General features: G+C 42.7%; 3 protein-coding genes across 4 annotated transcripts; 1 reads left to right on the top strand and 2 right to left on the bottom strand.

Annotated features, from left to right (window-relative positions):
• Nucleotides 1-92: 92 nt before the first annotated feature.
• Nucleotides 93-9,170, bottom strand: LOC133122223 (putative RNA-binding protein Luc7-like 1). Its single transcript, XM_061232080.1, has 10 exons — nucleotides 8,495-9,170; nucleotides 7,467-7,561; nucleotides 7,206-7,304; nucleotides 6,864-6,974; nucleotides 6,626-6,769; nucleotides 3,535-3,711; nucleotides 2,966-3,132; nucleotides 2,096-2,125; nucleotides 1,512-1,661; nucleotides 93-1,145 (listed from the first exon to the last, which is right to left on the bottom strand). The coding sequence occupies exons 1-10, from the start codon at nucleotides 8,553-8,555 to the stop codon at nucleotides 908-910; spliced, it is 1,272 nt and encodes a 423-aa protein (XP_061088064.1). The 5' UTR covers nucleotides 8,556-9,170; the 3' UTR covers nucleotides 93-907.
• A 1,327-nt stretch (nucleotides 9,171-10,497) lies between these two features.
• On the top strand, nucleotides 10,498-12,911 carry smdt1b (single-pass membrane protein with aspartate-rich tail 1b). Its single transcript, XM_061232787.1, has 3 exons — nucleotides 10,498-10,682; nucleotides 11,767-11,906; nucleotides 12,653-12,911. The coding sequence occupies exons 1-2, from the start codon at nucleotides 10,515-10,517 to the stop codon at nucleotides 11,902-11,904; spliced, it is 306 nt and encodes a 101-aa protein (XP_061088771.1). The 5' UTR covers nucleotides 10,498-10,514; the 3' UTR covers nucleotides 11,905-11,906; nucleotides 12,653-12,911.
• A 1,885-nt stretch (nucleotides 12,912-14,796) lies between these two features.
• LOC133122689 (TRIO and F-actin-binding protein-like) lies at nucleotides 14,797-21,009 on the bottom strand. Of its 2 annotated transcripts, none has more exons than XM_061232785.1 (12): nucleotides 20,651-21,009; nucleotides 19,565-19,621; nucleotides 18,938-19,006; nucleotides 18,583-18,672; nucleotides 18,341-18,450; nucleotides 17,369-17,822; nucleotides 16,772-16,997; nucleotides 16,362-16,473; nucleotides 15,997-16,165; nucleotides 15,581-15,697; nucleotides 15,329-15,415; nucleotides 14,797-14,960 (listed from the first exon to the last, which is right to left on the bottom strand). In XM_061232785.1, exons 1-12 carry the CDS (start codon nucleotides 20,654-20,656, stop codon nucleotides 14,799-14,801), a joined length of 1,659 nt encoding a protein of 552 aa, XP_061088769.1. In that variant the 5' UTR covers nucleotides 20,657-21,009; the 3' UTR covers nucleotides 14,797-14,798. The 2 variants fall into 2 exon arrangements, with proteins under 2 accessions (XP_061088769.1, XP_061088770.1); XM_061232786.1 differs by having other exon boundaries at nucleotides 16,006-16,165.
• Nucleotides 21,010-25,236: the final 4,227 nt, after the last annotated feature.

The following is a 25,236-nucleotide window of genomic DNA, read 5'->3' as shown; positions in this document are numbered from 1 at the left end:
AAAAGGTGTGCAGTGCATGTACATTCAAGCATTCACAACCCATTAACAAACAACAGTGATCACCAAATAAAGGAAGATACAAGTCTGAGGGGTATAATGGAAGCTGAACATTTATTCAGTATGTATAGACCATGGTAAAGTACTGGGTCCCCAAAACTCTGTGTGTGTGTGTGTGTGTGTGTGTGTGTGTGTGTGTGTGTGTGTGTGTGTGTGTGTGTGTGTGTGTGTGTGTGTGTGTGTGTGTGTGTGTGTGTGTGTGTGTGTGTGTGTGTGTGTGTGTGTGAGACAAGCAGTATGTATGAGAATATGTTTTTGTCAAGGCCTTGGTGTGCTTGTCTTTGTATGTGTGCAGTATAGTTTTGATCAGGTTGTGATCGGTTTATCTACACTTTGGTGCATCCCTGCCTGTTTGATATCATATCCATGTGCATAAATGCATTTCTATACAACCACTAAACAATTCATGTTATAATGCAAAGGGGATCAGAAAAGGGACAACAGTAATAGTAAAAAAACAAAAAACAACAGTAAATCTAAAATAAAGTATTTGAGTAAAGGCTCACTCTTACTCTTTTTGTACACCGTTTATTCACCATGTCTTGCTTTCTCCTGTTCTCCAGTATACCCCTGTCACATATGAAATAAACTAGCAGTGATAGGAGGTACAACCTTCTGCCTCTCAGCTGCTAAGCCATATCCTTCCCTCTACACCCCTGTTGGCCTTTCATCTCCTGTGAATTCATTCCCTCCTCTTTTTCCTCACTGCTCTTTATCCTCCTCTCACCAGCCTAATTACATATCTTCACACCACTCCTTTTCCCACCTCTCCCTTACTTCTCCTCTATTGACCAACACCCAACACCCCCGCCCCACTTCCCCCCACAATCCTCTGAAGCCATCAGTGGCTCTAGATCTCCCCGGATTCTCTCTCTTCAGAGCTGGACTGCCTCTCTCTTTCCAGTGACAGTGACCGCTCTCTCTCCCGAGGCATGTCCCTCTCCCTGGCCATGTCCGGTGAGGTGGACCTCTCCTTTTCCATCTGGTCACCCTCCCTCCAGAAGTCCGGCCCTGCCTGCGCCACTCTCTCGGTCCCTCTCTCCAGGGACGGGGAGTGCTCCCTCTCCCGGGGGGGTGGGGATCTGTCCCTGGAAATACAAGGATAGGAAAGAGACAGACATCACCCCATTGTGCAAGACCCACAACGCCAAAATGCTTACAGTGCAAAACCGTTACCTGCTACACACTTTTTTCTTTTCTTTTTTAAATCAGGTGAATGGGAATGTGTTGAACTTTACTAAACTATACCCTTGGAAATTACCTGTTATTTCTACACTTATGAAAGTATTATTTAGAGCGTCATGAAAGTTTGCAAAATAAAGATTATAATTACTTCTGTAAATCATTAAATACTCATGAAGACAGAATATTGCATATATTTAGTTCTCTAGTGTCTCAGACAGAGACACAGACACCAGAAAGAGGCAACAATATTCTACTGAAATGGCCTGTACCTCTTCTTCTTGCTCCGGTGGGAGTGGGAACGGGAACGATGTCTGTCTTTGTGCCTGTGCCTCCTCTCTCTATCCTTCTCTCCTCCCTCTTCTCGGGAACGGGAGGAATGATGGTGACGAGAGCGATGGGAGGATGAGCTTCCACCATCCCTACGAGAGGAAAAGAGGAAAAAGGTGAAAAAGGTGAAACAGGTGAAAAATTGCCTGAGTCCAAGGTGGGATTTGAACCCCGGCCTCACACTTGTACCAAATATTTGTTGAACGAACGCGTTACCAGTCAGCTAAAGACAAACTCGCCTCTAGCCAAGGGCAACAACGTTCTTTTGAATTTGAGGGTTACGTCATCGGGGAGTGTTGTCGAGGTAATCTGTTAGCTACACAATGTACAGACTGCCACCTCAGACACCGATAGTGCTCCGGAACCACCTCTGCTATACCTTTATTGTTCTCCGCCACTCCTCAGGAGCAACTGACACTGCTAAAAAGCAACTGACCCTGCTCAGGAACAACTGACCCTGCTCAGGAGCAACTGTAATTACCCAAGAGCAACCAATACCGTTTAGGGGCAAATAAAACTGAATTACCTGTATCGTTCTCCACTTCTTGACCGTGTCCTGAAAACATGAATTCAGAAAAAAGTTTAACACAGCAGAATGAATGCAGAACACAGATCCAGTTCACTGCAAGCAACAATTCTACTTCTGTATAGAACATTAATATATGCAGATGCACATGCTGATACAATTCCTGAGGTGGATAGCTGGATTTTGACCTAAATCACATTCGTAGTTGGTAGGCATTTAACTTGAAGCAAATAAAATTTTAAACCTGCCATTTCAAAATGTACAAAAGCTCATCCTCAAAGTACATAATTCCATTTTAATTCTGACTAGCCACATATTTGAGAAGTGTATAATTGAAAGCAGCCAATTGGTGTAAAACAAACTATAAATGTTGATGACAGAAATGGAAAGATGGTCCGTCATTTATACGTTATAATATCATAAACAGTGCAAGATATTTTTCCATAACATTTCAATTATATCACGCCCTCTCGTGTTGTACTTTGTATCTTCATCTAGCCCTGTTACGTTAAATTAGTATCCATCTTGTTACCAAATCTATTGTATTATGCCTTGCTTCCAGTATGACGCACAGTATCTACTTACTTAGCCTATATTTACCACGCAGGTCAAACATGATGTCCATGGGTGCAGAGAACTGATCCTTTATTCAAATTGCACCTTATGTATTCTGTAGTTTCACCATGCCCGTTGATATGCAGTGTTGCTTTGGCTAAAAGTTTCCGCAAAATAAATGTAATGAAAAAAAGAACTTCTGGCAAGCTGTTGCATGTTGCAACTCGGGACAAAATCAATTGCCTCAGCAAGTATGGAAGCTTACCCTCAATTCTCTAAAGTACACAAGTGTACACCAAATGTTCAAAATCTTACCTCCGCCTCTCCCGTTCTCTCTCTTTCTCCCTCTCACGTTCTCTCTCCCTCTCGCGCTCCCTCTCTCTCTCCAGTTCCCATTCCCTCTGTCTCTCTCTCTCCTCATCTCGATCTCGTTCTTCCCGTCTTCTCATTCGCATTCTCTCCTGCTTTTCAGCAACTGCTTTCTTTTGAAGACAAAAACGAGTGAGAATTTAACTGAGGAAATGAAACAATGTACACGAAATTTGAAATGAAACCATGTGCAGGGGCAAGTCTTAAGTATGTCCAAGCTAATGGATACCTTCAGCTTTTGAAACTTTGACAGTCGGTTTATACACCTCATGAGTTTCTTTTCTTCACAAATACTTGTGTTACTGCATACATACTGGCCAATAATTTAAATGTATAAACTGTCAGTGCTTGATATATTTACCAGCTGTGGAAGTATTTTTTAAAGGGTCTGGACCTTGAGATGTACCAAAGGGAGTAATGTACCAAACTATCCTATGTTCCGTTAGACACATTTGTATGCACACACAGAACGTACAGTGAAAAGGTCTATGACGTCATTGTGAAAACATTCTCACCCTTAGTCTATCCAGCTTCTCACGGATCTCAATAAAGCCCAGGTGCAGCTTCCCACCAAAGTGGTCAGCAAGGCGGCGGTCGTTGTCATGGAGACCCAGGTAGGCGGAGCAAACTTCACAGACCCGGAGTTTCTGCTGCTGGAAACTGGAAGCTGGCATTGAGTTTCTATATATATCCTGAGAATGGAAATACAATAAGACACAAAATCATTAATATTGACAGAGTGCTCATTACTCTCGTTGAGTAATTACTGGCTCCATGAGTATTCAGGTGTACACTGCATCTTGCTTCGGATTCATTCCAACCGAGCGGCCAAAACAAAGCTTCTTTTCTGATGCTCATTTCCTGGTCATGCTGAGACCGTGAGAGACAGTGGTCACTAGTGCCACTGCGGTTGGCTCCAGTATAGATCATTCAGACCTATTTTCAATCTAAAGTCAATGGTACAATTGTGGTAAAAATACAAAGTCAGTACATTTTTCCCACAAGAAAATGTGTTTTTCCTTCATCTAATGCCTCCCCATGTGCCAATTTTCTTTAAGTTACTGTGTTATTAGGACAATAGAGCAATACATTGTGGACGAATCACAGACAGATTACGCCCCTCTCTCTCACACAATTAGTAGAGGAGCCGCATTACATTAAATTCCCATTACATTGCATTACATTATTGGCATTTGGCAGACGCTCTTATCCAGAGCGACGTACAACAAAGTGCATACCCATAACCAGGGATAAGTTCGCTGAAACACCCTAGAGGGAAGTACAATTTCAACTGCTACCTGTACAACAAAGATAAGGACGAGGGCCTTTTTTTTTTTTGAGAACAAAGAAACAAAGAGCAACAGAGCAAAAGTGACCAAAGTTAACTATCCAAACACTGCTTACCTAGCCAACTAAAAATACCGATACACAAAGCAAGTCACAGAGACAACAATTAAGGTTCACAGGGAGGTAGGGAGTGATGGGGAGAGGTGCTGCTTGAAGAGGTGTGTCTTCAGCTTGCGCTTGAAGGTGGGGAGAGATTCTACAGTTCTGACCTCAACGGGGAGTTCGTTCCACCACCGTGGAGCCAGAACAGACAGTAGTCGTGAACGTGAGGTGGAGGTTCGGAGAGGGGGAGGTGCCAAGCGGCCTGTGGCGGCTGAACGAAGAGGTCTGCACAGACTCCGGCTCCAAATGTACAATATGGCAGCACCGGTAAACTTGACTTGACTTTCCGGGCTTCATAACGCTATACACTGGATAGTCAGTGGGTCACGTAACAGGCACTTGGTCCGTATTTTTCTAGTCTATGATTCCAACAGAACAGAAAACTGAGTGAATCAATACATTACGCTACAGCATCACATAACACGCATCCTCCTTACTGCCCATGAATAATAGCCATTACACATTTTCCACAGGAGATACCTTTTGAAGGGTTAACATGTTTCATCCACAAATAACTATTATAGTTTATTTGACAGGTTATATAAAAGGATGTAGTCCGTCCTATTCGACTTTAATTGTTATTTCCATCCAGTAAGGGCTGGCTGAGTAACCGTGCAAGTCAGGCGCTAATACATCATAAGGCAGGGCCCATCCTACAGGCCTTCAGCAAAAAAAAAGCACACAGGGAGTTAGCACAGTGGGAAGATCTAGATCATTCCATCTAATGATGTGGTTGTCCTTGGTACTGACACTCACGCAGTTACACAGCCTGTCTGGGAGAGTATAAAGGATAAGCTGTGAATAATACTTTAGACTGGTGTGGACTTTAGGAAAGTCTGAAGAATCGCCTCTGTATTACAAGACAAGGGTTGTTATTTTCCCTTCCCAACCAATTTGAGAGCATGAACAGAAAGCATTGCAAAGCATATTTCATCAACAATCACTACATTCACAAGCCCTTCTAAATTCACAGGTCATCCTTCCCATCAGTTTAGACAACTGTCAAAGAAGGCTAAATCCATTAACTTCTGGACCCCAAGATACTATTCAGGGCACAGTATACAGCTGCATGCTTCTTCTCACCTTCAGTAACGCACATAAGTAACTGCAACTAATTAAGCAGACAAAGTGTTCAATTCAGTTTGTTTAATTACTACCGTGGACATACCATACTATTTTCAAATGTTGTAGTTCGGTATGACGGGTTTTGTTAGAAGCAGTGGGAAATGCCCACATTAAAATTAAGCAGTTCAACATTTACATAACATTACAGTAATGGCATTTGGCAGACGCTCTTATCCAGAGCAACGCACAACAAAGTGCCTACCCATAACCAGGGATAAGTGTGCTGAAAGACCCTAGAGGGAAGTACAATTTCAACTGCTACCTGTACAACAAAGATAAGGACCAGGGCCTATTTGAATTTTCTTTTTCTTTTCTTACATTTAATTTACACAAAAAAATTACATTAAAAAAATGTATTAATTAATGTTTCAACTAACTGACCTGAAGTAGAAACATCTTTGTCCTGCACCTACACCAGCCCATTACGCATAAGATTGAACACCTCTGCATTATATGGATTCCTTTTGCATATATGGTCATAGAGAGCCACAGATTTTGCTGGTTTTTCAAGAAACCACCTGACCCGAGTTAACTGTGTAATCAACTGCTTTACCTGATCAATTGCTGCTCAAGTTCTGAGTAACAACAAAAGCCAGCAGATCCTATGGCTCTCCAGAACCAGGAGTGAAGACAACTGGTTCAAAGACATGGTTTTCATGGCATTCCAGCTTCCATTTGTGTCCCCTTTCCCTCACGACACTACCCATAGTAGATTAACTCAGTGTTAATAAATGTCTCAATTCAAAATGTTATTGTATAAATAGTCACTTAACTGTGCCATGGAGTGCCTGTGGGGACCCCTTGAGGCCATTGAAATACAAGTTTAAATTCCTGCAGCTCACATAGTGCAGAGAAACTGGTGGGCATAAACAGAGGCTCCGGCACAGTAGGCAATGGCACGGTCAGGATTTGATCCACATCATAGGGCAGAGTACATTATTAGAAATACATTGGGAATGCTGTGATGGCCTTTGCGTGTATACAGTTTTGCATAAGCTGAGATAAACATGAGCTGAGAGACAGGCCTCTGACCTCTGCCTCTCTCTTCATGGCGCGGGTCTTCTCCACCTTCTCCAGCACCTGCTGCGCCTCGTCCACGTTCCCCTCGCCCCCCAGCTGCTCCGCCCGGGCCAGGAGTTTCCCAATCTCCTCGTTCAGCTCGTGCACTCGCTCCGCCTGGCGTCCCAAACAGAGAGAGGCAGAGGGGTGAAACACAACGGAAAGACATGTGCCACTCGACGGCAGGCGAACGGGACAGGTGACTACGCACCTTGGCTGCCACCTCGGCGCTGATCTCCTCCTGCGTCTCGGCCAGGCGCTTCTTGGCCAGTTCCGTCCTCCTGTCGCAGTCGGCAATGAAGGACTGAAGGTGCTCCGCCGCCTGACAAACAGAGGCAGGAATAAATTCAGCTGTGCTGCCTGAGAGATGGGCTGACATGCGGCAACCCCACAGCCCTGGGAGAAGGAGAGGCCCCGCGTGAGAGGGATGAAGAATGAAATGACAGCAGCAGACAGACCGCAACATGGAGGTTGGAGCAAAACACAGCAACATGGAGGTAACTCTTACAGAAAGCAAAGATTTAAGAGTTAAAGAGTGCGAACTGCAACTCACGTCAAGCTCGAAGAAATACTCCTGCTGCTTGGAAGCGATCTCGTAGTCGGCCCTGAGAGCCAGATCATGGACTTTCACGCACTCCCCCAGGTCCATGCGCTGTAATATCAATCCATCTCGTTAGTATGTATATGAACCTTGGACAAGACAACCATCCGCCGACCTCAGCTACCCATTAAGTTTGCATTCCAGGGCAATTAGCGTAATGAGAAGAATCCAACTCTGCGTGACTGTCACACAGTGGTCGCGCAGTCTACTAACCGTGCCAGAAAGTATGTCATGAGGACAGGAATCAAGAAGGTGACTTTTGCATACTCTTTCGTCTGTGAACTTGATCCTCTGGCGCATGCTGTCCCCTGTAACCGGTAAACAAATCGATAAACGTGAAACAAAACCCCAGTAAAAATTAAATGACACTGCATATGCTCAATACAATATGAGACGCAGAACAAGCAGAAACTGACGGACAGGCTATCCTGCCTGTGCGAAGTTATAAGCTTGTAACGAACGTCGGCCTAACGGATTCATTCATTCATAAAAACTTTGTAAGAGAATCCTAGCCAAAATAAATAGCTACGTATAGACTTAAGTAATGCCGAAACCTGTTATTAACCTGCTATTAATTAGAGCCTACGTACAAACCGTATATTTCGATAAAGAACATGCTTGCCCACCAACCCTAAAAACCAACTAGATTCGAACACAATGTGGAAATTAAATGCGGCTGTTAAACACCCAACTCCCCAATAACATAGCCAGTTACAGAGTATACATTAGCGGCATCACCGTAACTCCACCGTTCCTCCAATCATTAGCTAAACCTGAGCGCAGTGATATCAACCGTAAATAACTGTTACTACCTAGCTAACGCAAAACTGTTCAACGCGATGACCGTAGATGACATTCATAGCACTATTACTATTAGCTACTAAGTTACCCGAGATGCTGAGTTGGACACACTAGCTAGCTAGCTAGGTATCAAGTTGCAACTGAATGAAACGGAACTGAAAGCCATTTACACTGATCTAACATCACTATTTAGTTAGATATTCTGGAATGTTTACAGAAAATTATGTATTTAATAATGTAGTTAGCAACGAACAATAGTTATCTTTAATGTACTCGAGTAATATTACATTACTGAGTTTGCAGCCACGGTGGCAGTGTCTATTGTGGCGAGCTATCTGTAGTCACAACGTTGATGGCGCTAATTTGGACAGATAACTAACGTTAGCATATTCAAGTTCTCTGAAATATTTCATACGTTTTCCTGTTAGCTAGGTACTCACCATCTCTCCCGGTGCCCATTAGTTGGTCCAGCATTGCTCGCATTTGCGCTTGAGCCGACATCTTTCCACCACGCCGGTCGAATGCATACACAATACACTCCCTCTGACCAGGCAAGGCCTCTGTGGCGGACTGCTAAGTTTTCTGTTGAAGCACAAACTAACTAACTAGTTAGCTAGCTTACTTAGCTACAGCCGTTTGCCTCACTTAATTAAAATAGCCTATTTACCACTTATGTGAAATTATATTTTTTAAAGCGAAACAGCTAACAGAACTTATCTATTTGAGTGCATTACTACCCTTTAGGGAAAACTCAGGGTGAAACTGAAAGCAGTGTGGCGCGGGTAGCTAGCTAGCTCGCTCGCTTATCAAAAGTCAGCAAGCTAGCTAGCCAACTAGGAAGGCTTTATTCTTGAATGCAGAAAATTAACTTTGTTCAATGCGGTACTTTTCACATCCTCCCCTAAATAATACTTTAGGTTTGCACATGAATGTCTTTATTTTTCGTATATAACTAGATAGCGAAATGTCAAGCTATCGTTTTCGATGCCAAGAATCTAGACGAGAAGTGCTCTACGCTTCCTTATCCTCGACACAGCGGACAGTTCTGGAGTAAGGGGGAAGAGCTCCTCATTGGCTTGAAGACAGCTACGATCAGGCTACGACATGTTCTTTTTCTTCTTCGTTGGGTTTATGTGTAAATTTAAATGACATATTTGAACACCGCCGTCTACTGTGGTGGAGAGTATATCTGAAAATAGATATGGGCAAACGTATTTTCCGGGAAGTCAAGATCTGTACCAACTACATTTCTCAGATATCACAGAAAAACACAGTATCGCAGAAAATTATGTATGCTGAAAACATACTGGACACAATGTGCCAGCCAAACTATTAAAATGTAAATGTGTAAAGAGCTTCAGAACAGCAACAGTCATTCATTCTCCGAATAAATTTTAATTTGATATGGTTAACCATAAATTATTTAAAGATTGCATGTTCAACATCAGCAGTAGGCCGTTTTTATATGCTTTAGAAATATCAACTCCATGTTCCAGAATCCTCTTCTGAAAATGACCAAAAATGTTTATTAGAATTTAACCCCCCATTCATGCACATTTGTACACATTATGATTAGCTATTAGTTTACCATAGATGGTATAGATATGCTATTCAATAAGCTGGTGAATGTGTGTGTCAGAAAATGTGTCTACTATAATTATAATAGCCTCTGTACCCTCTGGAGACACAGTCACTGAAATCACAGAGAGCATGGTGGTAATTAAAGAGACTGAACATCTCTCTCATATACAGTCGATAATGTAATCTTATAACCAGTAATGCTGTTGCTGTTTATTTTGTATTGGACAGGTCTGACAACTTGTCGATATAATGCATTTCCATCACTGTGTTCAGGCCACTTAGTTTCTAATACATATGTTTGTCATTGCCTTTATTTTTAAATTCACACGAAGCACTAGTAACTTAAAGAAATTAGATTATTTCCAAGATGTATAGTGACAAAAATGTGCAAATATTCCCGCAATGGAAGAAGTAGAAATGTACATGGATGCAGGACAGCTAAACTTCGTGGTGGTAGGACATGGAGGACAGGAGAAGATGAGATAGCAGATGACTGGAGAAAAAGTAACAGCTAGGTAAAAAAAAATAGACAGAAGAGGAGAGGGAAGAGGGAAGACAGAGAGTAGTAGCAGATCATTCAGCAGATCATGGACTCAAATGGACCACTGAACACAAAATTATGGCTGAACAACATTTTGTTCTTCTGATTTGAGATCATTTTTTTAGACATGTTGCTTTTTAAAATAGACATACCTACATTTAGAATATTCAACATTACGCCGCAGAAAATGTTTATATGAATAATTGTACAATTGTATTAAAATCAAACGCTATACATAACAAAAGTGGCAACATCGTGCTTCCAGAATCTGAAGATAATTTATACGCTCACGCCTGCCCCTACCGTCCACGCTTACTTTCAATGCGGTTTTCAGGAAGATGGCGATGGCGTCGGTTGCATGTAGCCTCTCACGGCGTTTTGTGTTGAAAAACACAGGGGTTTTCACCCGTTACACTGGCGTAAAATGCACCGGCACAAAGGGTTTGATTCTGTTTCGAAATGAAGTTACAACGACTTCGGGCGCCATTCTCCCTAAGCCTGTTAAAGTAAGTTCTTGTGCATGACAATATTGACAAATTTAAATTTCGATGCAAACGGCATTCATTGCCTTGGAGACATAGTGGCATTGCGGATAACAATGATCCACAATGTACTGCCCACCAACTCTTTTTAATTACTGGCAAAAAGTTGAAGACAAAATTTTAAAAGATAAATCTTCGATACAATTATTAGCTTTGGCAGCAGTACCCTCTTCAACCTATCTCGTGGACAGAAAGGCGAATAATTTAATGTGACTTGTTAATGTATGCATAGCCACTAATAAGGGGATTAAGAAGTCTTAACACTTAACTGGAGTAAGTGTTGAGCTAATATTATTATTCAGGACCTCGACTAAATAAAAGTCTAGCACAGCCTGACTGCTTTATTTGTCATTGTGCGTTCTGTTGGCACTTTGCTGTTTATCCTCAAAATGAGGAGCTATATTTCCAAATTAGCCTTGCATGTAATGGTAACGTTGTTTATATTTAGACACGGATGATTAGCCTTAACCCCAATGCCGCTTTGAAATCAAATTCTCAGTTTCCATGGGCCACATTGTCTATGAAGTCAGCCTCATTCACTTCCTATATCACTGTCAGACTGTCACACCCTAAACAATGCTGAACCTGAAAGTCAAGAGACATTTTACGTCCTGCTATTGGCTACAGAACGTTGTCAACTATTTTTCAAAATTATTGTTCTCCCAGGTGATTTTGATCCATAGGCCTAGTGTTTTCCCGGGGAGTCATTAACCATTTAGGTAGCATGTTAGGATGTTTTCAAATTGTAGAATTGTAGTGACCTTTTTGTTAACATTTTTAATTAAAATGTAAACCTCTGCAATAAAGCATATTTAAATTCCCCAAAAATCATGTTTTTTATAGTGTCATATTTCTGAATATAATGCCTTATGAAATAGTAGTATAGTAGTTGTATAGTAGTTCAAATATTTTAACTAATTTGAACTTGTAGGCAGGGCTTGTGTGTCTACTCACAACCTGTGTGAACACATCAAGGTCTCGATACCCAAGCTGAAGTTATCTGGGCTGTCTTGCATCCTTAAAGAGTACTTTGTCGGCTGTTTTTCAGACCTCCTTTGGCCTTACCCGTATGACAATTGTCGTCATCCCCTTCCTGTATGTGGGCACACTGATCAGCAAGAACTTTGCCGCCCTGCTGGAAGAGCATGATATCTTTGTCCCTGAGGACGATGATGACGACGACTGAACGTGGGTTTGTTCAACAATTGAGCCCTTTCTAATTATTAAAAGCACAGCAAGTAGAATGGTCTTTTATACAATAAGAATAAATGTTACCCAGATACAATAGGTTTGTGCAAATGTTTTACAAAAGCACCACACTGAAAATGTAATGTAATGTAATGTAATGTAAAAAATAAGGGCAGTTTCAGATGGTAGAAGCCACACCTGTCAACCAGCATGACACCCCAAATGAATCCACTTGCTGCAGAGCATACTACCATGGCCTAACCTTTTGGTAATGTGTGCACTGCAGAATGGGAATTCGGGTTTGGTTCTTCCCCCCATCCAATAAATTAAGTACACCTCCACGAAACCACCTTGCTTGCAACATTTAATTGTTGGTTTTGACAAAGCTAAATTATTTCATTCAAGACCATGATTTACAAAATCTGGTGGTTAAGAACATGGCTGGAAATTTCAGCCTCATGTTGCATGTATCACATCTTGTTTATAGCAATACAAGATAAAACGTACCCCTCTCAGAATGCATTATTGGCAGCCTTATTTATAGTGAATATCATAATATGTAGTTATCAGTTTTATTCATAGTGTATATTTTAACATTTAATTTGAAGCCTTATTCATTGTGTATAGCTTGTGTCATCGTTAGCCTTATTTGCAGTGTAGGTGTTTTGCATGTTCTCCATTGTAGCTGTTTTTTCTTGACTCCCAGAATTTACAGTGTAATTTGACTGCAATTCACTTTTTTATAGGTAAATACTGTTCCCTACAGTATATGTGGAAGTAATGACGGCAAGCATAGCAAAGAATGGAGAAAAAAGAAAAAGGGCAGAAAACCCAGTGATCCACGACAGTTCTGACTTTCCAAAATTTCTCTCCACTCTTCCATACCTTTGGTCCTCTCCTATTTTTTTAAAGACTTGGGAATTGGATTTTTGTCTGATACCACTTAGGCCTCCTTCTATGGCATGTACAGAGCTTTACTGAATAAAATTAAACAGTGGGTCTGTCTTTGTGTGTGTGCTTTACTTGAACAGTGCTTTTTATGTAATAATGTTGCTTTGTCTCTGAACTTAAAAGTATGTGTGGAGCTGGCCAAAGACGTTTTTTTAAATGGAATGAGGACAGGCGACAGAATCATCTGGGACCAACTGAAGACCTTAGGAACTGGGGAGAGTGAGTTGGAAACAAAAAGTGAGTTGGTGAATGCAACAAATGAGAAAATGCAAACAACAAAAGGTTACAGCAGAAGGCTGTTTGTAATTGATAACAAGACCAGAATACTTTCCATTCAAATGACAACTCAGACTGGAGGGACTTAATAAAAGTCATAAGCGTAATCCAATAACAAAATAATCAAAAGGCAACTCAAACAAGTTAGTAAAATTGCTTCGAAATAAATTCTAGTACCATAAAATTGTTTACCTAAATTTGGAACTGGCAGATCTCTTACAGGTTATTCTGTAGTTAAATGGTAAATTGTAAATGGCAGGCATTTATATAGCGCCTTTATCCAAAGCGCTGTACAATCGATGCTTCTCCATTAACCCATTCATACACACACTCACACACTGACGGCGATTGGCTGCCATGCAAGGCCCCGACCAGCTCGTCAGGAGCATTTGGGGGTTAGGTGTCTTGCTCAGGGACACTTCGACTGCCAGACGACTGCTCTTACTGCCTGAGCCATGTCGTAGTTATGGTGTAATTTCAGTATATGAGTAAATGCCATTCATTGTAAACAGCAACCATATTTATTATCAAATACATTTTACAATAATTCAAAAAATATCAGACCTGAGCCTCTGTCCTCAGCAAATTAGCATAGTAATAACTTACTATGAAGCAGGAAAAAGTCCCTGATGCATTATGGAGTCCCTAACTGGAGCTGCCTTCATTTAAATGGAAGTGTAGAGCACCCAGTACTCAAAGGAAACACCAACATTTTGGGAAAGACAAGATATTCGATTTCATTTTCATTTCTGTGCATTCACTGGCTCAATTTCCATGTTAGCATAACAACTTGAAGCCTATATGAGTCAGTAGCTTACCTCCTTCAAAGTGAAGAAATACACCTTACAGCAACTCCGAAGATGTCTTATTGACATTTGAAATACACGTGTGGGGAGGAATTGTAAAAGTGATGTTGTAGATGTGGAAGATGTTTGGCGGTTATAGTTCCAACCATCTAACTTCTCCGAAAATAAGTTAAATAAATCGTTTTATTTTTTCCCCCACACATGTATTTCAAATACACACGATGCCTTGTAAAAAAGTGTATTTATTCACTTTGAAGCAGGTAAGCTTATGACTCCTATAGGCCTCAAGTCTTAGTTAACACGTTATGTTACCTGGAAACTGAGTCAGTGAATGCACAAAAAGGAAAATAAAATCGATGTCGTCTAAGTCGGGAAAAAGGTATGTTTCCCAAAATGTTTTCCTTTAAATGAGTGAAGCAGAAATGGTATTACATGGTAAGTAATCCCTTATGGTGTATGCTGTTACATTAAATTGCAATGACTATAAAGTATGATATCTTACATATAGATTTCTAACATATTTAGGAATCCATATGTAATCAAAAGGCTGAATCAGTATTTTAGGCTCCAGCCCCCTGCGACCCTGTTCAGGATAAGCGGGTTCAGATAATGGATGGATGGATGGATGGATGAATCAGTATTTGCTATGCTGATACAACACACTTGTCTGGGTGTTTTTCCTTCTTTGAGGATTTTGTCTGGTGAGGTGGTATTTCTCCCAGGCTACCTATGATCACAAGTTTTAAGTTAGAACCAAAACAGTAAGAATGAATATATTACCTTAATTTCATAAAAACCTCCCCTCTTTGTCACTTCCCAACCCCCTCCCCCCTCCCCCCTCCCCCCTCCCCCCCCAGTCTCAATGTTCCAGATTGTTCTCCAGCTGCTGTCCCTCCTGCAGAGCAGCCATGGCCAGTTTCAGGTGCTCCTTCAGGGCCTCGATCTCCTGCTCGCTGCGGCTCTTCATCCTGCCCAGCTCCGCGTACACCTCCTTGTATCGGTCGCAAGCCGACCGCTTCTCCTGAGGAAGGGGCGAACCATAGTAACAGTCCGGATGTGTGAGGGTGTCTGAACGCTCAATGAAATGAACATTAAGGAAGCCAAGCATCACTAAGCGAAAACGCTGCTACGACACAGAGAAATGTTGCAAAAACTTGGCTGATTTTGGCAGTCTGTTAGAAACTAATAAAACCTGATAATTGATATGCTGAACTGTATTTATTTTTTTAATCAAACCTCAGCAACCTGCTGTAGGACTGAAATGAGTATTACACATGCTAATACATAACTTAACATTCATTCTGCACACATCATGGAGAACACACCCTCATCAATCAGCCCCAAAAATATGGTAAACTGCACACAAACACATACATACCAAACCATTACCTTATTGAGAGAATGCAATTCATCCCTCAAGCAGCTAGTCTCCCTGTGCAGGTACTGCAGCTCGTTCTCTTTGACTCGCAGTAGCATCTGAATCAATGCCAAGAATAAGATCTTTGAGCATCTTGAAACTTTCATATCAAGTGTAACACTTGCACAATACCACCGGATGTCACTGTTAGCCACATGTTAAATGGTATTGGACACCCAAGGGCAATATTCAGTTTTACTACTTATCCACCAGGTAAACCTTACCTCCAGATCACAGGAACTGAGTTCATGGTTGCTTAAGGAGACGGTGTCCTCTGATCCCTGACCAGTGATGGAAGGACGCATGCGATTAATCTCCTCTGTCAAGCGGGACTGCAGCTCCTGGGAAAAAAACAGCAATAAATAACCATGATTCCTGGTACTCCCCCTTTTCAAAGACAGGAAGATGGATATGCATGTCAGACCTACAACCAGGCAGGCAGAGGGGCATTGCAACCCAATAGTCTACACACACTCCAACAGATTACATCTCTTGTGTCTAAGCATTTATTACAAACCATACATCTAACATGTTCTTGTTTCGTGTCTGCTACATGCCTTTAAAGTAATGCAAGATTTAAACTGTAATAGAACTATCCTATAATTTAAGCTCTACGTGTAAATATCATAATGGCAGTTACATCTTTCACCTGGTTCTCCTTCCTCAGCTGAGTCATCTCTCTCTCCCGGCGGCTGATCTCCCTCTCCCGCTCGGCACTGCTCTGCTCAGCCCTGTTGAGCTCCAGGCACTTCTGTGAGTACCTCTCAGACAGGTCATCCAGCTCTCTCTGCAGGGACTGAGTCTCTAACCTGAGAGCATGGGAGAGAGAAACACTGAGCACAGAGCATACGCACACGTACGCAAACATGTACATGCACGCGCACACACCAACACACACCGACACACACCGACGCACGGTACATGTGCACAGTAGTGTAAGTGGTAGTCTCAGTGTGTGGTACAGGTGTACACTAGTGTGGGAGACAGGGCTGTGTGGAGACTCACTGCTGCTCTCCGTGGGGGGCCCGTGTGTCAGCATCCCCTCCTGCCTGCCTCCTCACTTTCTCTAACTCCCGCTCCAGCTCCTCTCTGTGTGCCTTTTCCAATGCTTCCATTGCTGTAGTATTAATAATAATAATAATTATCATAATTATAATAATAATAATATTCAGTGCCCGCATCCAGGCAAAAAACAAATCTTCTTTTTCAAAAATTAATAATATAATGTCTTCACAAACAAAATAACATGTTAACAAACAGTCTTATGGAGGTAGACAAAGATGGGGGACTACATATAGGTCTAATATTGCAAAAATATCTGTCATAATAACATCAAATGCATTAGAGATAATCAAATTCGCTTTTAAGTACTGATGTATAGGTAAGAAATATGAGTAATTTTAGTTCTCTCTCACCTCGGGCAGTTGCCTGGGTCTCCTCCCTCAGTAGCTTCTCCTTCTCGCTCTCCAGCTCCCTCAGCTCCCTGTCGTGCTGCTTCTGCAGCTCCTCGAGTGCTTGTTTGTGGGCCCTCTCCATCACCTCCAGACTACGGCCCCAGGGGGCCTCAGGACCACAATGCCCACGCTCATCTGCGTCTCCATCGCCCTGCAGACTCGCCAGCTGCTGCCTCAGAGTCTCCGCCTAGTGGAGAACGGAGAGTAATACCACCAATAGAGAAAAATACTGAACTACACAGGAGGACCGCAAGGTTGTCAGCCCCTGAGTATCATGCTAGGCACACAGCTCCATTTTCTGCAATGTAATGGTCAGAACCCTGGTATGTTGCAGGTATCAATCATATGTAAAGGAATTATTCAATGAATCCATGATCACAATCAATTAAGTCTGCTGGCTTGGACAGTGTAGTTTTCAACATAAAGAAATCAATAAAAAATGACTTATAAGAGCCACAATCAGGCATTTTTTATTTCCCATTGTTTCTGTATAACTGTATAAATATTAGTAAAATTCATCCCAAAACAAAAAGGAAAAAAATAAACGGTTCTCACTACCTCTCTCTCCAGTGCCTCATTGTCTGGGTGGTTTCCAAGGGTTACAGTCAGTGGTGTTGACCCCGCCTCTCTCAGGGGCTGCCTCTCAAACTCAGCCCACCTCTTCTCAACGTCCCCCTCCGACAGGAACGGAGGAGCCTGGCCCGTCTTCAGCACCACAGAGTCCCAGGGGCTGCTGGCAGCGGCCTTTCTAGAGGCTTCCGACTGAAACCACCTGCTCCTGTCCTCCAGCCGCCTCTGCTGCCTGCTGCAGCGCCCTTCCTCCTGCTCACTGTCATTGGTCGGCGGCGAGCCGCGAGTCGCCGTTGCCGGGGCCGGTTCCGCGTGGTCGCGCGGACGTGGCGAGGGCGTGGCCGTCTCACCAGAGTCGCCGTGCGTCTGGCGGGAGGAATGGCGAGGGGACGGCAGGGGGCGGGAGAGGGAGGTGTCCTTGTCACTCCTGCCACCTGGCAGCCTTTGACACAGAGAGAGCGAATGTGGAGGTTGAGGAGCCAGTCTATTTAGACCACGTTCTGATATACTGCACATAATAAGAAGTGCTTGTATAGGGTTTACACACAGATGATACACACTTTGGTTGTATTCGAAAGAAGAGTGTACAGAGTGATGCATGTGTACTGTGGATAAAAAAACAGAGTAACAGATGGACTAATCTTAATCTGTGTCTATGAATCCAGCCCATTTTGTGACAAACAGGAAGTTTGCTATATCATCTGTTCTACTAGAATATGGTCTGCATGTAATTTGCATGGATCCAGGGCCCCAGAAAATTTGCAAAGTACAAACTTCACAAACTGTGTAGCTAGGCGTGTGCTTATACTAAAGTACAAAAGAAAAGATATAGAAGTGTGAAAACCACAGTGGAGATGGACACACACAGGATCGAACAGATACAGATAAAAGAAAGAGTAAGTATACACTCACTGAGTTAGTGAACTGTGTATAGAAGGGAAATTTGAAGTGTACACTCACTGAGTGATGTCAGGGGAGCTGCTAGGCAGTACAGTCTTTGTAATAACTTCAACCCAGTTCTTCCTGATTCCAGAGGTCACAGCTGACAGAGTGAACATTGCCTCTTGTGTCTGAGTTTATGCATGTAAGAGAGGGAGGCATTGATATTGAATGCAGTAAATGCACATAGGATACATTGGACCTGGAGAGAACACTTGCATTTGTCCTCTGTTAGACTTTGGAACATTTAGAAGAATACATACCTCTATCAGAAAACCATAGTTCTTATCCACATCACACTCAGAAACATTCACACAGGACTGAAGGCAGATCTCTCCATCTGGGTCATCTTTCTGGGATATGAGAGCGTCAGTGTAAGTGGAAATCTTCACATGGAACATACTGACTGAATACCATGCATGCACCATCAAAACATTACAAAGTTAGAATGAAACAATAAACGGGAGTCATCTCTGTCATAGCTAACATTTCATTGGAACAACAGCCAAATCATTGAAAATATGAAAGACCAAATCACAATTGACATGCCTATTTTCAATGAATTATTAGCACTTACACTAGATTAATTCAGCAAAGAGCTGTAAAAATTCAATTTACCTCCTCCGCATCTGAATCTCTGTAGTACCTCAGGCTGGTATCTGTTAGAACAAACCAGTGCTTCCTCCACTGCGATAACACATAGGAAACCAGTTAACCCTGCATCCCACTCAGAGAACTAACCAGCCTCTTTCACCAGCTACATGCACTGAGACACACCATCTGTACTCACACTGTACTTTTGACACCTTAAATATCAACCATTTTATTGCACATATTCACATTTATTGCACAAAAGGCAGGATGTCCTGAAGGTTAGGGAAGGTTCAAAGTATCAATACAGGGCAGGGCAATGTGCTTGGATGTCTGGGTAAGGTACGAAACTTTGAATTGACTTGAATATGCAGCTGTGTGACAGACAATATGAGCTGGATACAGGAATTTCAATAGAAAATTCAAAAAAATATACACTTCACAGTATTCAATTAACATTTACCCAGAAACCTGTGCTATGAAATACAACATACTCATACAGCATCCATAATTGTTTTACTTTTAATATGTACATTTAACACAAACACCTTCCAAACAGCTTGCAGCAACTGGAACAGCACAGTGGTTTGGAATTTCATTATTGAATTCCCTTTCACAGTAAAATTATTCAGATAGAAGCAAAGTTCCCAGTACCTCTCCATCCTCATCCAACTTCGACATCCATCCCTTCTTAAAGTTAAGGAGGTCAGGCTGTGGGGCAGAAGCGAATGCAAGATGGCATTTTCACTTTTAATCAACAAACAGGAAGAGCAGCAAAACAGCAGTCCTAAATCTTGCACACTTTACCCCATGCTTTAAGTGAATGTGCAAAACATATTGGGCCAGTCTCACAAGAAGAGATTAAGACTATTACTAGACTACTTTCAATGAATGGAGATTCTCCCCACAAAATTCAATTTAGTCCTGGACTAATCTTAATCTGTGTCTATGAATCCAGCCCATTTTGTGACAAACAGGACGTTTGCTATATCATCTGTTCTACTAGAATATGTTCTGCATGTAATTTGCATGGATCCATTGCCCCAGACAATTTGCAAAGTACAAACTGGCTAGCTAGGCGTGTGCTTATACTAAAGTACAATAGAAACGATATAGAAGTGTGAAAACCACAGTGGAGATGGACACACCCAAGATTTAGCAGATACAGATGCAGTGACATATATTACAGGAAGGCACTTCACAACTAAAGATACTACTTTAAGGTTGGAATTATTCAGTCACCACTGCCCTCTCTTGAACCCAGAGAGACAGAACAGTTGGTAGGCTACTGATGGCACAGAAAAAAAAAGTTTTTATAGTCTAATACTGTCTAGCAAGGGCATTTTGCACTTTTGTGGAAATTATAAACAAAGTACCAGACACAAAGAGGAGGGTGTATTTAAGTGAAGATAGGTTATAAAGAGTGATTAAAATGTGTCACGTGTGTTGGGTTTTGGCAAATTGCCTACACTTTAAGACACATAACCATTTAATACCCTGTAACCTATTACTACACTAACAAACCAACGTCGATAACAACATAACAGGGGGGAGGGGGGGACATAAACACACCCATCCACCCACAGCACGTTTTCGACCAGCACTGAGAGTGCAGTGGGCTGTAGATCATGAAAACTTTTAAAAATGGAAACAAAATGCAACTCGTAGTTACGAGTCAGTCGGTTAACTATTAATGGCAATTCGCATCATTTTTAAGTAGCTATAGACACTCTCACTTACCGTCATGTTTGTTGTGCCAGGTTCGTCAGACAGAAGATAAAAGAGAAGCAAAAAATAACATAGCAAAAGGAAGATTAGTAAAATGTTGGATCAACAATAAAGCAGGAATCTAAGGTGTCAGACGTTCTGCAGGTCGATTGCTCTGCGTTGTCATTGCTGAGCTGGGTGAAATATCACACCGCGTGTTATGTTATCGTTATTCCAACAGGTTTCACCAGGTGTTTAGGATTTCATTTTTGCTGTACTATCTGACAGTTAACCCGTATTAAACCAATGCACTGGCAGCACTGCATTTCCGATTTACAACAACGCATTCTTTCTCTCTTTCACAACTTCTGAAAATGTACACCGATCCATTCTCGTCAAAACCTGTCTACTTCCTGGGCGGATCCTCAATGTAAAAACGACTGCGAACATCGCATCAAACCAACGGTAAGGTCGCGTAGGGCTTTGAAACCCCAAGTAGTGTTGTTTTTGGAAGAAGAAACCTTTCATTTCTGAAGATCTCTTTTTAGGAAAGTATTCCTTACGATGTTGCATAGTTAGCCTACGTGTCTGGTTAAACCTTTTTCATTATGTATTTTTCCAAAAACATGGAAACTCTTTTTTTTTATCTAACTTTCTAAACTTAAAATACACCTCTTTTGCTGTCCATGTCCTAGTCCCGTATATTTTTGCTGATGATGTGAAATCCCCACCATCTGCTCAGGAATTTTGAACACAAGCCCAGACAGCCCTGCCCAATACACTGACAAAGCACGCTCACAAACATGTCTGTAGGGCATGCATGCAGGAGTCTGGAGTATGTGAATACCGTGTCAGTGAAAGTTATTGAGGGATGAAAAAATGTGCCACAGCTAGTGAGTCACTATTGTGCTCCTATTATCCTGCTCCTTTCATGATAAGTTGTTCCAGTCAGGCTTGGTCAGTTTACTTCACAATAGTGGAGTAATGTAGCAGTGGTCATTGGTCTGACAAAGACTGCACAAACATAAAACTGTGTGGTCAGTCAAGGTAAACAGGGACCAATCAGACTTCTTAATGGCATATATCGAAGATCACTAGTATCGTAGGGGATCCTTTCTTAATTACAAATTAATAAGTTACAATCCATCCATGTTTTACCATCAGCGTCATTAAGAAATATACTAGCTATTTGAAATGAAATCAAATTTTGTTCTGGTGTTTGAACCTATTGACAATAATGACTATAAGCCAATAATGCCTAAAAGCACAGCTATTCTAAGGCTACAGTTATTCTGACTCTGCTGCAAACGTTTGCATGCTGATTCACGTTTCCAAACCCCACTGCATCTATTTGTAGGCACTTGAAAGAAGGAATGTGCCAGCTGAGAAGAAAAATCAATAGAGAAATGAGTGGCTCAGAATAAAATAAGAGTAGGAAGAGATTATACTATGTAGTGCAGTGGGCAGTTACAGAGATGTGACCACATGAGAAGAGACTCAAATACAAACACAGGTCAAGCACATATTGAAATGTGTTATATCTATGCATATTAATGCAGAGCTGACTAAATGAAAAAAGCAAACAGGAAAGATAACTCTTTACAGAAACCCATTAGATGGATCAGTGCTTGGGATTACATGCCTTTTCGTTGAGGGTTTCCCCAGAGAGATCGGTCTGGGTCACTGTCCTTCTGTTGATCTGGGACATACCCTGTATTACGACAACATCAAAGGCTGGTGGTCACACAAGCAAACACATTCAGACACTATTTGTCACTGCAGAACATTAGTTGGGATGTCGACTAGGTCAATATAACAGATAGAAAGACAGAGAGGGACAAAAACCAGACACATAGATGGAGAAGTGCAAAGCCACACAGACATAAGTTGCAGCCAGCACACAGCTGGACCTGTGTCTGCATGTGTATGGATGGACCTCTGAGGGTTGGTAATCAATCATACTGAGTTCTTTATCGTTGTGAGTTTTATGGCAAGTTATTTCATATAGTACAAGGAATGTTGCCGTATACAGTGCTTCATGTATTCAGCTATACTAAAATAGCATGTTTACATTTTCTGAACTCAGTTTTTGTAATGCACTACAATATAGAATGAGTACATTTGCACTTACACTTGAGAAGCAGGATTCTCTGGTAATCTAATGTGACTGAGTGCTGTGTGATTGCATGTGCTGGAGTTCAGAGTGTACCCAGAGCAGTGTTTCTGTGCTGCAGGTGCTTCACTTTGCACCTACCTGTGTGTGATGTGAAACTGTGGACTGGCCTCGAGATCGTCTCCCTTGATCAACATCCCGCCTTTCCCTCCTGTCTCTCCCCCTCTCCCTCCCTCTCCCTCGCTCCCTGGTATCCTCTGGTTCCCTGCGGCCATTGGTAGTGTGAGAGTACCTGAATGAGAAGGAGAAAGAGAAGGAGAGTTAAAAAACGGGAATATTTCTGCACTTCCTAATTGGCTGGACATCACTGGAAACTGCATCACGCTAACATGAAGACACTGTTAACTCCTGCTCTCTCCTTCTTCCACACACTTTTGTACCCTCCTTCACTTTGTTCCCTGCTCTACTCTGCCCTCTTTGTCCATTGTACCTGGATGACTCGGGAAGCTCCTCCACTTCTGTCCTGTAACCCGGAGACTTCCCCCTTTGCCTCGGCCCCTCCTTCTGGTATATGGGCTTGGTTTTGGGGATGTCTGCCATCACAACATACTCCTCCATCAGTGCTGCAGTGTCCCAGCCCCCAGAGACGTTGCAGGCCTCAGACTCTGCAGAACTCTGGGAGGACGCGTGCCCATACCCTCGAGGGGAGGGGCTTCTGTTGCGATAGGATGGCCCCGTGTACTCTGGCGAGGGGCTCCGTGCATCTAAGACCCGCCGGGAAAGCTGAGAGTCTTGGCCCCTTCTATGTGGCGAGGAGCCCCCGGAGAGGGCAGGGCTGCACAACGAGTGGGCAGATCCACCCCAGGATCCTCCTAAGGGGCCTGGCTCAGTTGTAGCACGGCCGTCCCTGGATTTCTGGGAGTAGGATGCCGCTGAATTGCCTTTGGTGGTTTTGCTCTGGAGGGAACGGTCAGGTGTGTCACAGCCCCGCCAGGACGGGGACAGGTTTCGACTGTCTCGGCCACTTCGACTGCGCGAGTAGCCGTTCACGTCGGCTTTGCTCTGGGAGCTTTTCCAGTTTGCAGAGGAGCCGGACTGTCGATCGAAGTCGGCAGAGTTGGCGATGGAATTTAGATTTTTATAGAGCCGTTCTGAATCCAAACCCCGGTCGTATGAGTACTGGGAGGGGCTTCTGTTCTCCCGACCACGACCCTGGGAATAATCCTCAGAGTCAAATTGTCTTCTGCAGGACGAGCCGGAGCGTTGCCTCTGCCGGAACGGCGAGGGGCTCCGAGATTGAGAAGATGAGTGAGAAAGGATGGACCCTCGTCTGTGCGATGAACTGTGTCTTGATTGGTAATTGGATGGTGAGTGCAAGTAGGAGCGAGTATGGGTGGGGCTGGTGTTACGGGGACTGGGGGTATAGGGACTTGGGGAGCGAGGTCCCCGTCTGAAATTTGAGTGCTGTGAGTACTTCGGCGGACTTGCCAGCAGTGGCTCATTACTTGAATCTGAGTTTCGCCTCTTGGAGGGGATCCCAAGGCCAGGGTTTCGAAAAGGGATGCAGGCTTTGGGCTCTGGACTACGAGTGCTTGGGAGGGGGTGTCCCAATTCTCTGTGTCGGTAAGGGGGTGGTGGACTGCTCTCTCGAATGGAACTTCTGCTTTCTGCCCTCCTCAGGGAATGATAACCACTCTCACTTCCCCTCTCCTGTGCACCTGGAATTGAGAGAAGAGAAATATATGCAAATGAGGGAATAAATGGCATAACACATAATAGAGCATGCACATTTTGGGTGTCTTGGTCATTGAGATGGGTGGTTTTGTCCATGACAGATTCTTTTTCAGTTCAATAGAAACTTTAAGATAACTGACACAACTCCACAAAAAGGGATCCTTCATTGTTCGGTGTGAAAAGTATGAAGGCTCCCAGATTTTGCCAAACAAAGAACCCTAGTCCTATATAGGGTCCCTCTATGGAGATGGAAAGGAGCCTTTTGGAACACTTTCTTCTGAAAGTGCATAATTATTTTGGATGTAGGTCTATGATTAATTATTACAATTAATTCAAATGTTGGGCATTGTCCTTGATAAGGCACTGTTCTACAGAATGGCCCCATGTGTGGTATCAAATGTGGACTGTGCTGATGCTGATTGTGCCCTGTATGGTGGCGCTAGCATCCCCCAGGCAAGAGAGACGTTCAGTTGGCCAGGATGACAGCAACTCCTTGCATGCTAGCAGCCCCTGCTGGTTGATTGGGCATCGACAGTCCACTTGCTCAGCTACACATGAATAGTCTTCCTCCAATTCATGTCTGTGCCATCCCAACTTATAAACTACAGTGTGAAAAGAAGCAGCAGCTGACATCACATGCTTCAGAGGAGAGCCTGTCTGAGCTCTCCCAGATCAGTAGTAGAGGTTCTATCAATGAGCACTGATTAAAAAAAAAAAGATAGGGCATTTCAATTTGAAAAGAACATCAGGATATGAAAATACATATGTATAA

The sequence above is a fragment of the Conger conger genome, chromosome 2 (assembly GCF_963514075.1).
Source record: "Conger conger chromosome 2, fConCon1.1, whole genome shotgun sequence".
Taxonomy (NCBI): Eukaryota; Metazoa; Chordata; class Actinopteri; order Anguilliformes; family Congridae; genus Conger; species Conger conger.
Note: the sequence above shows the minus strand (reverse complement) of the source record. Positions and strands in the feature narration are given on the sequence as shown.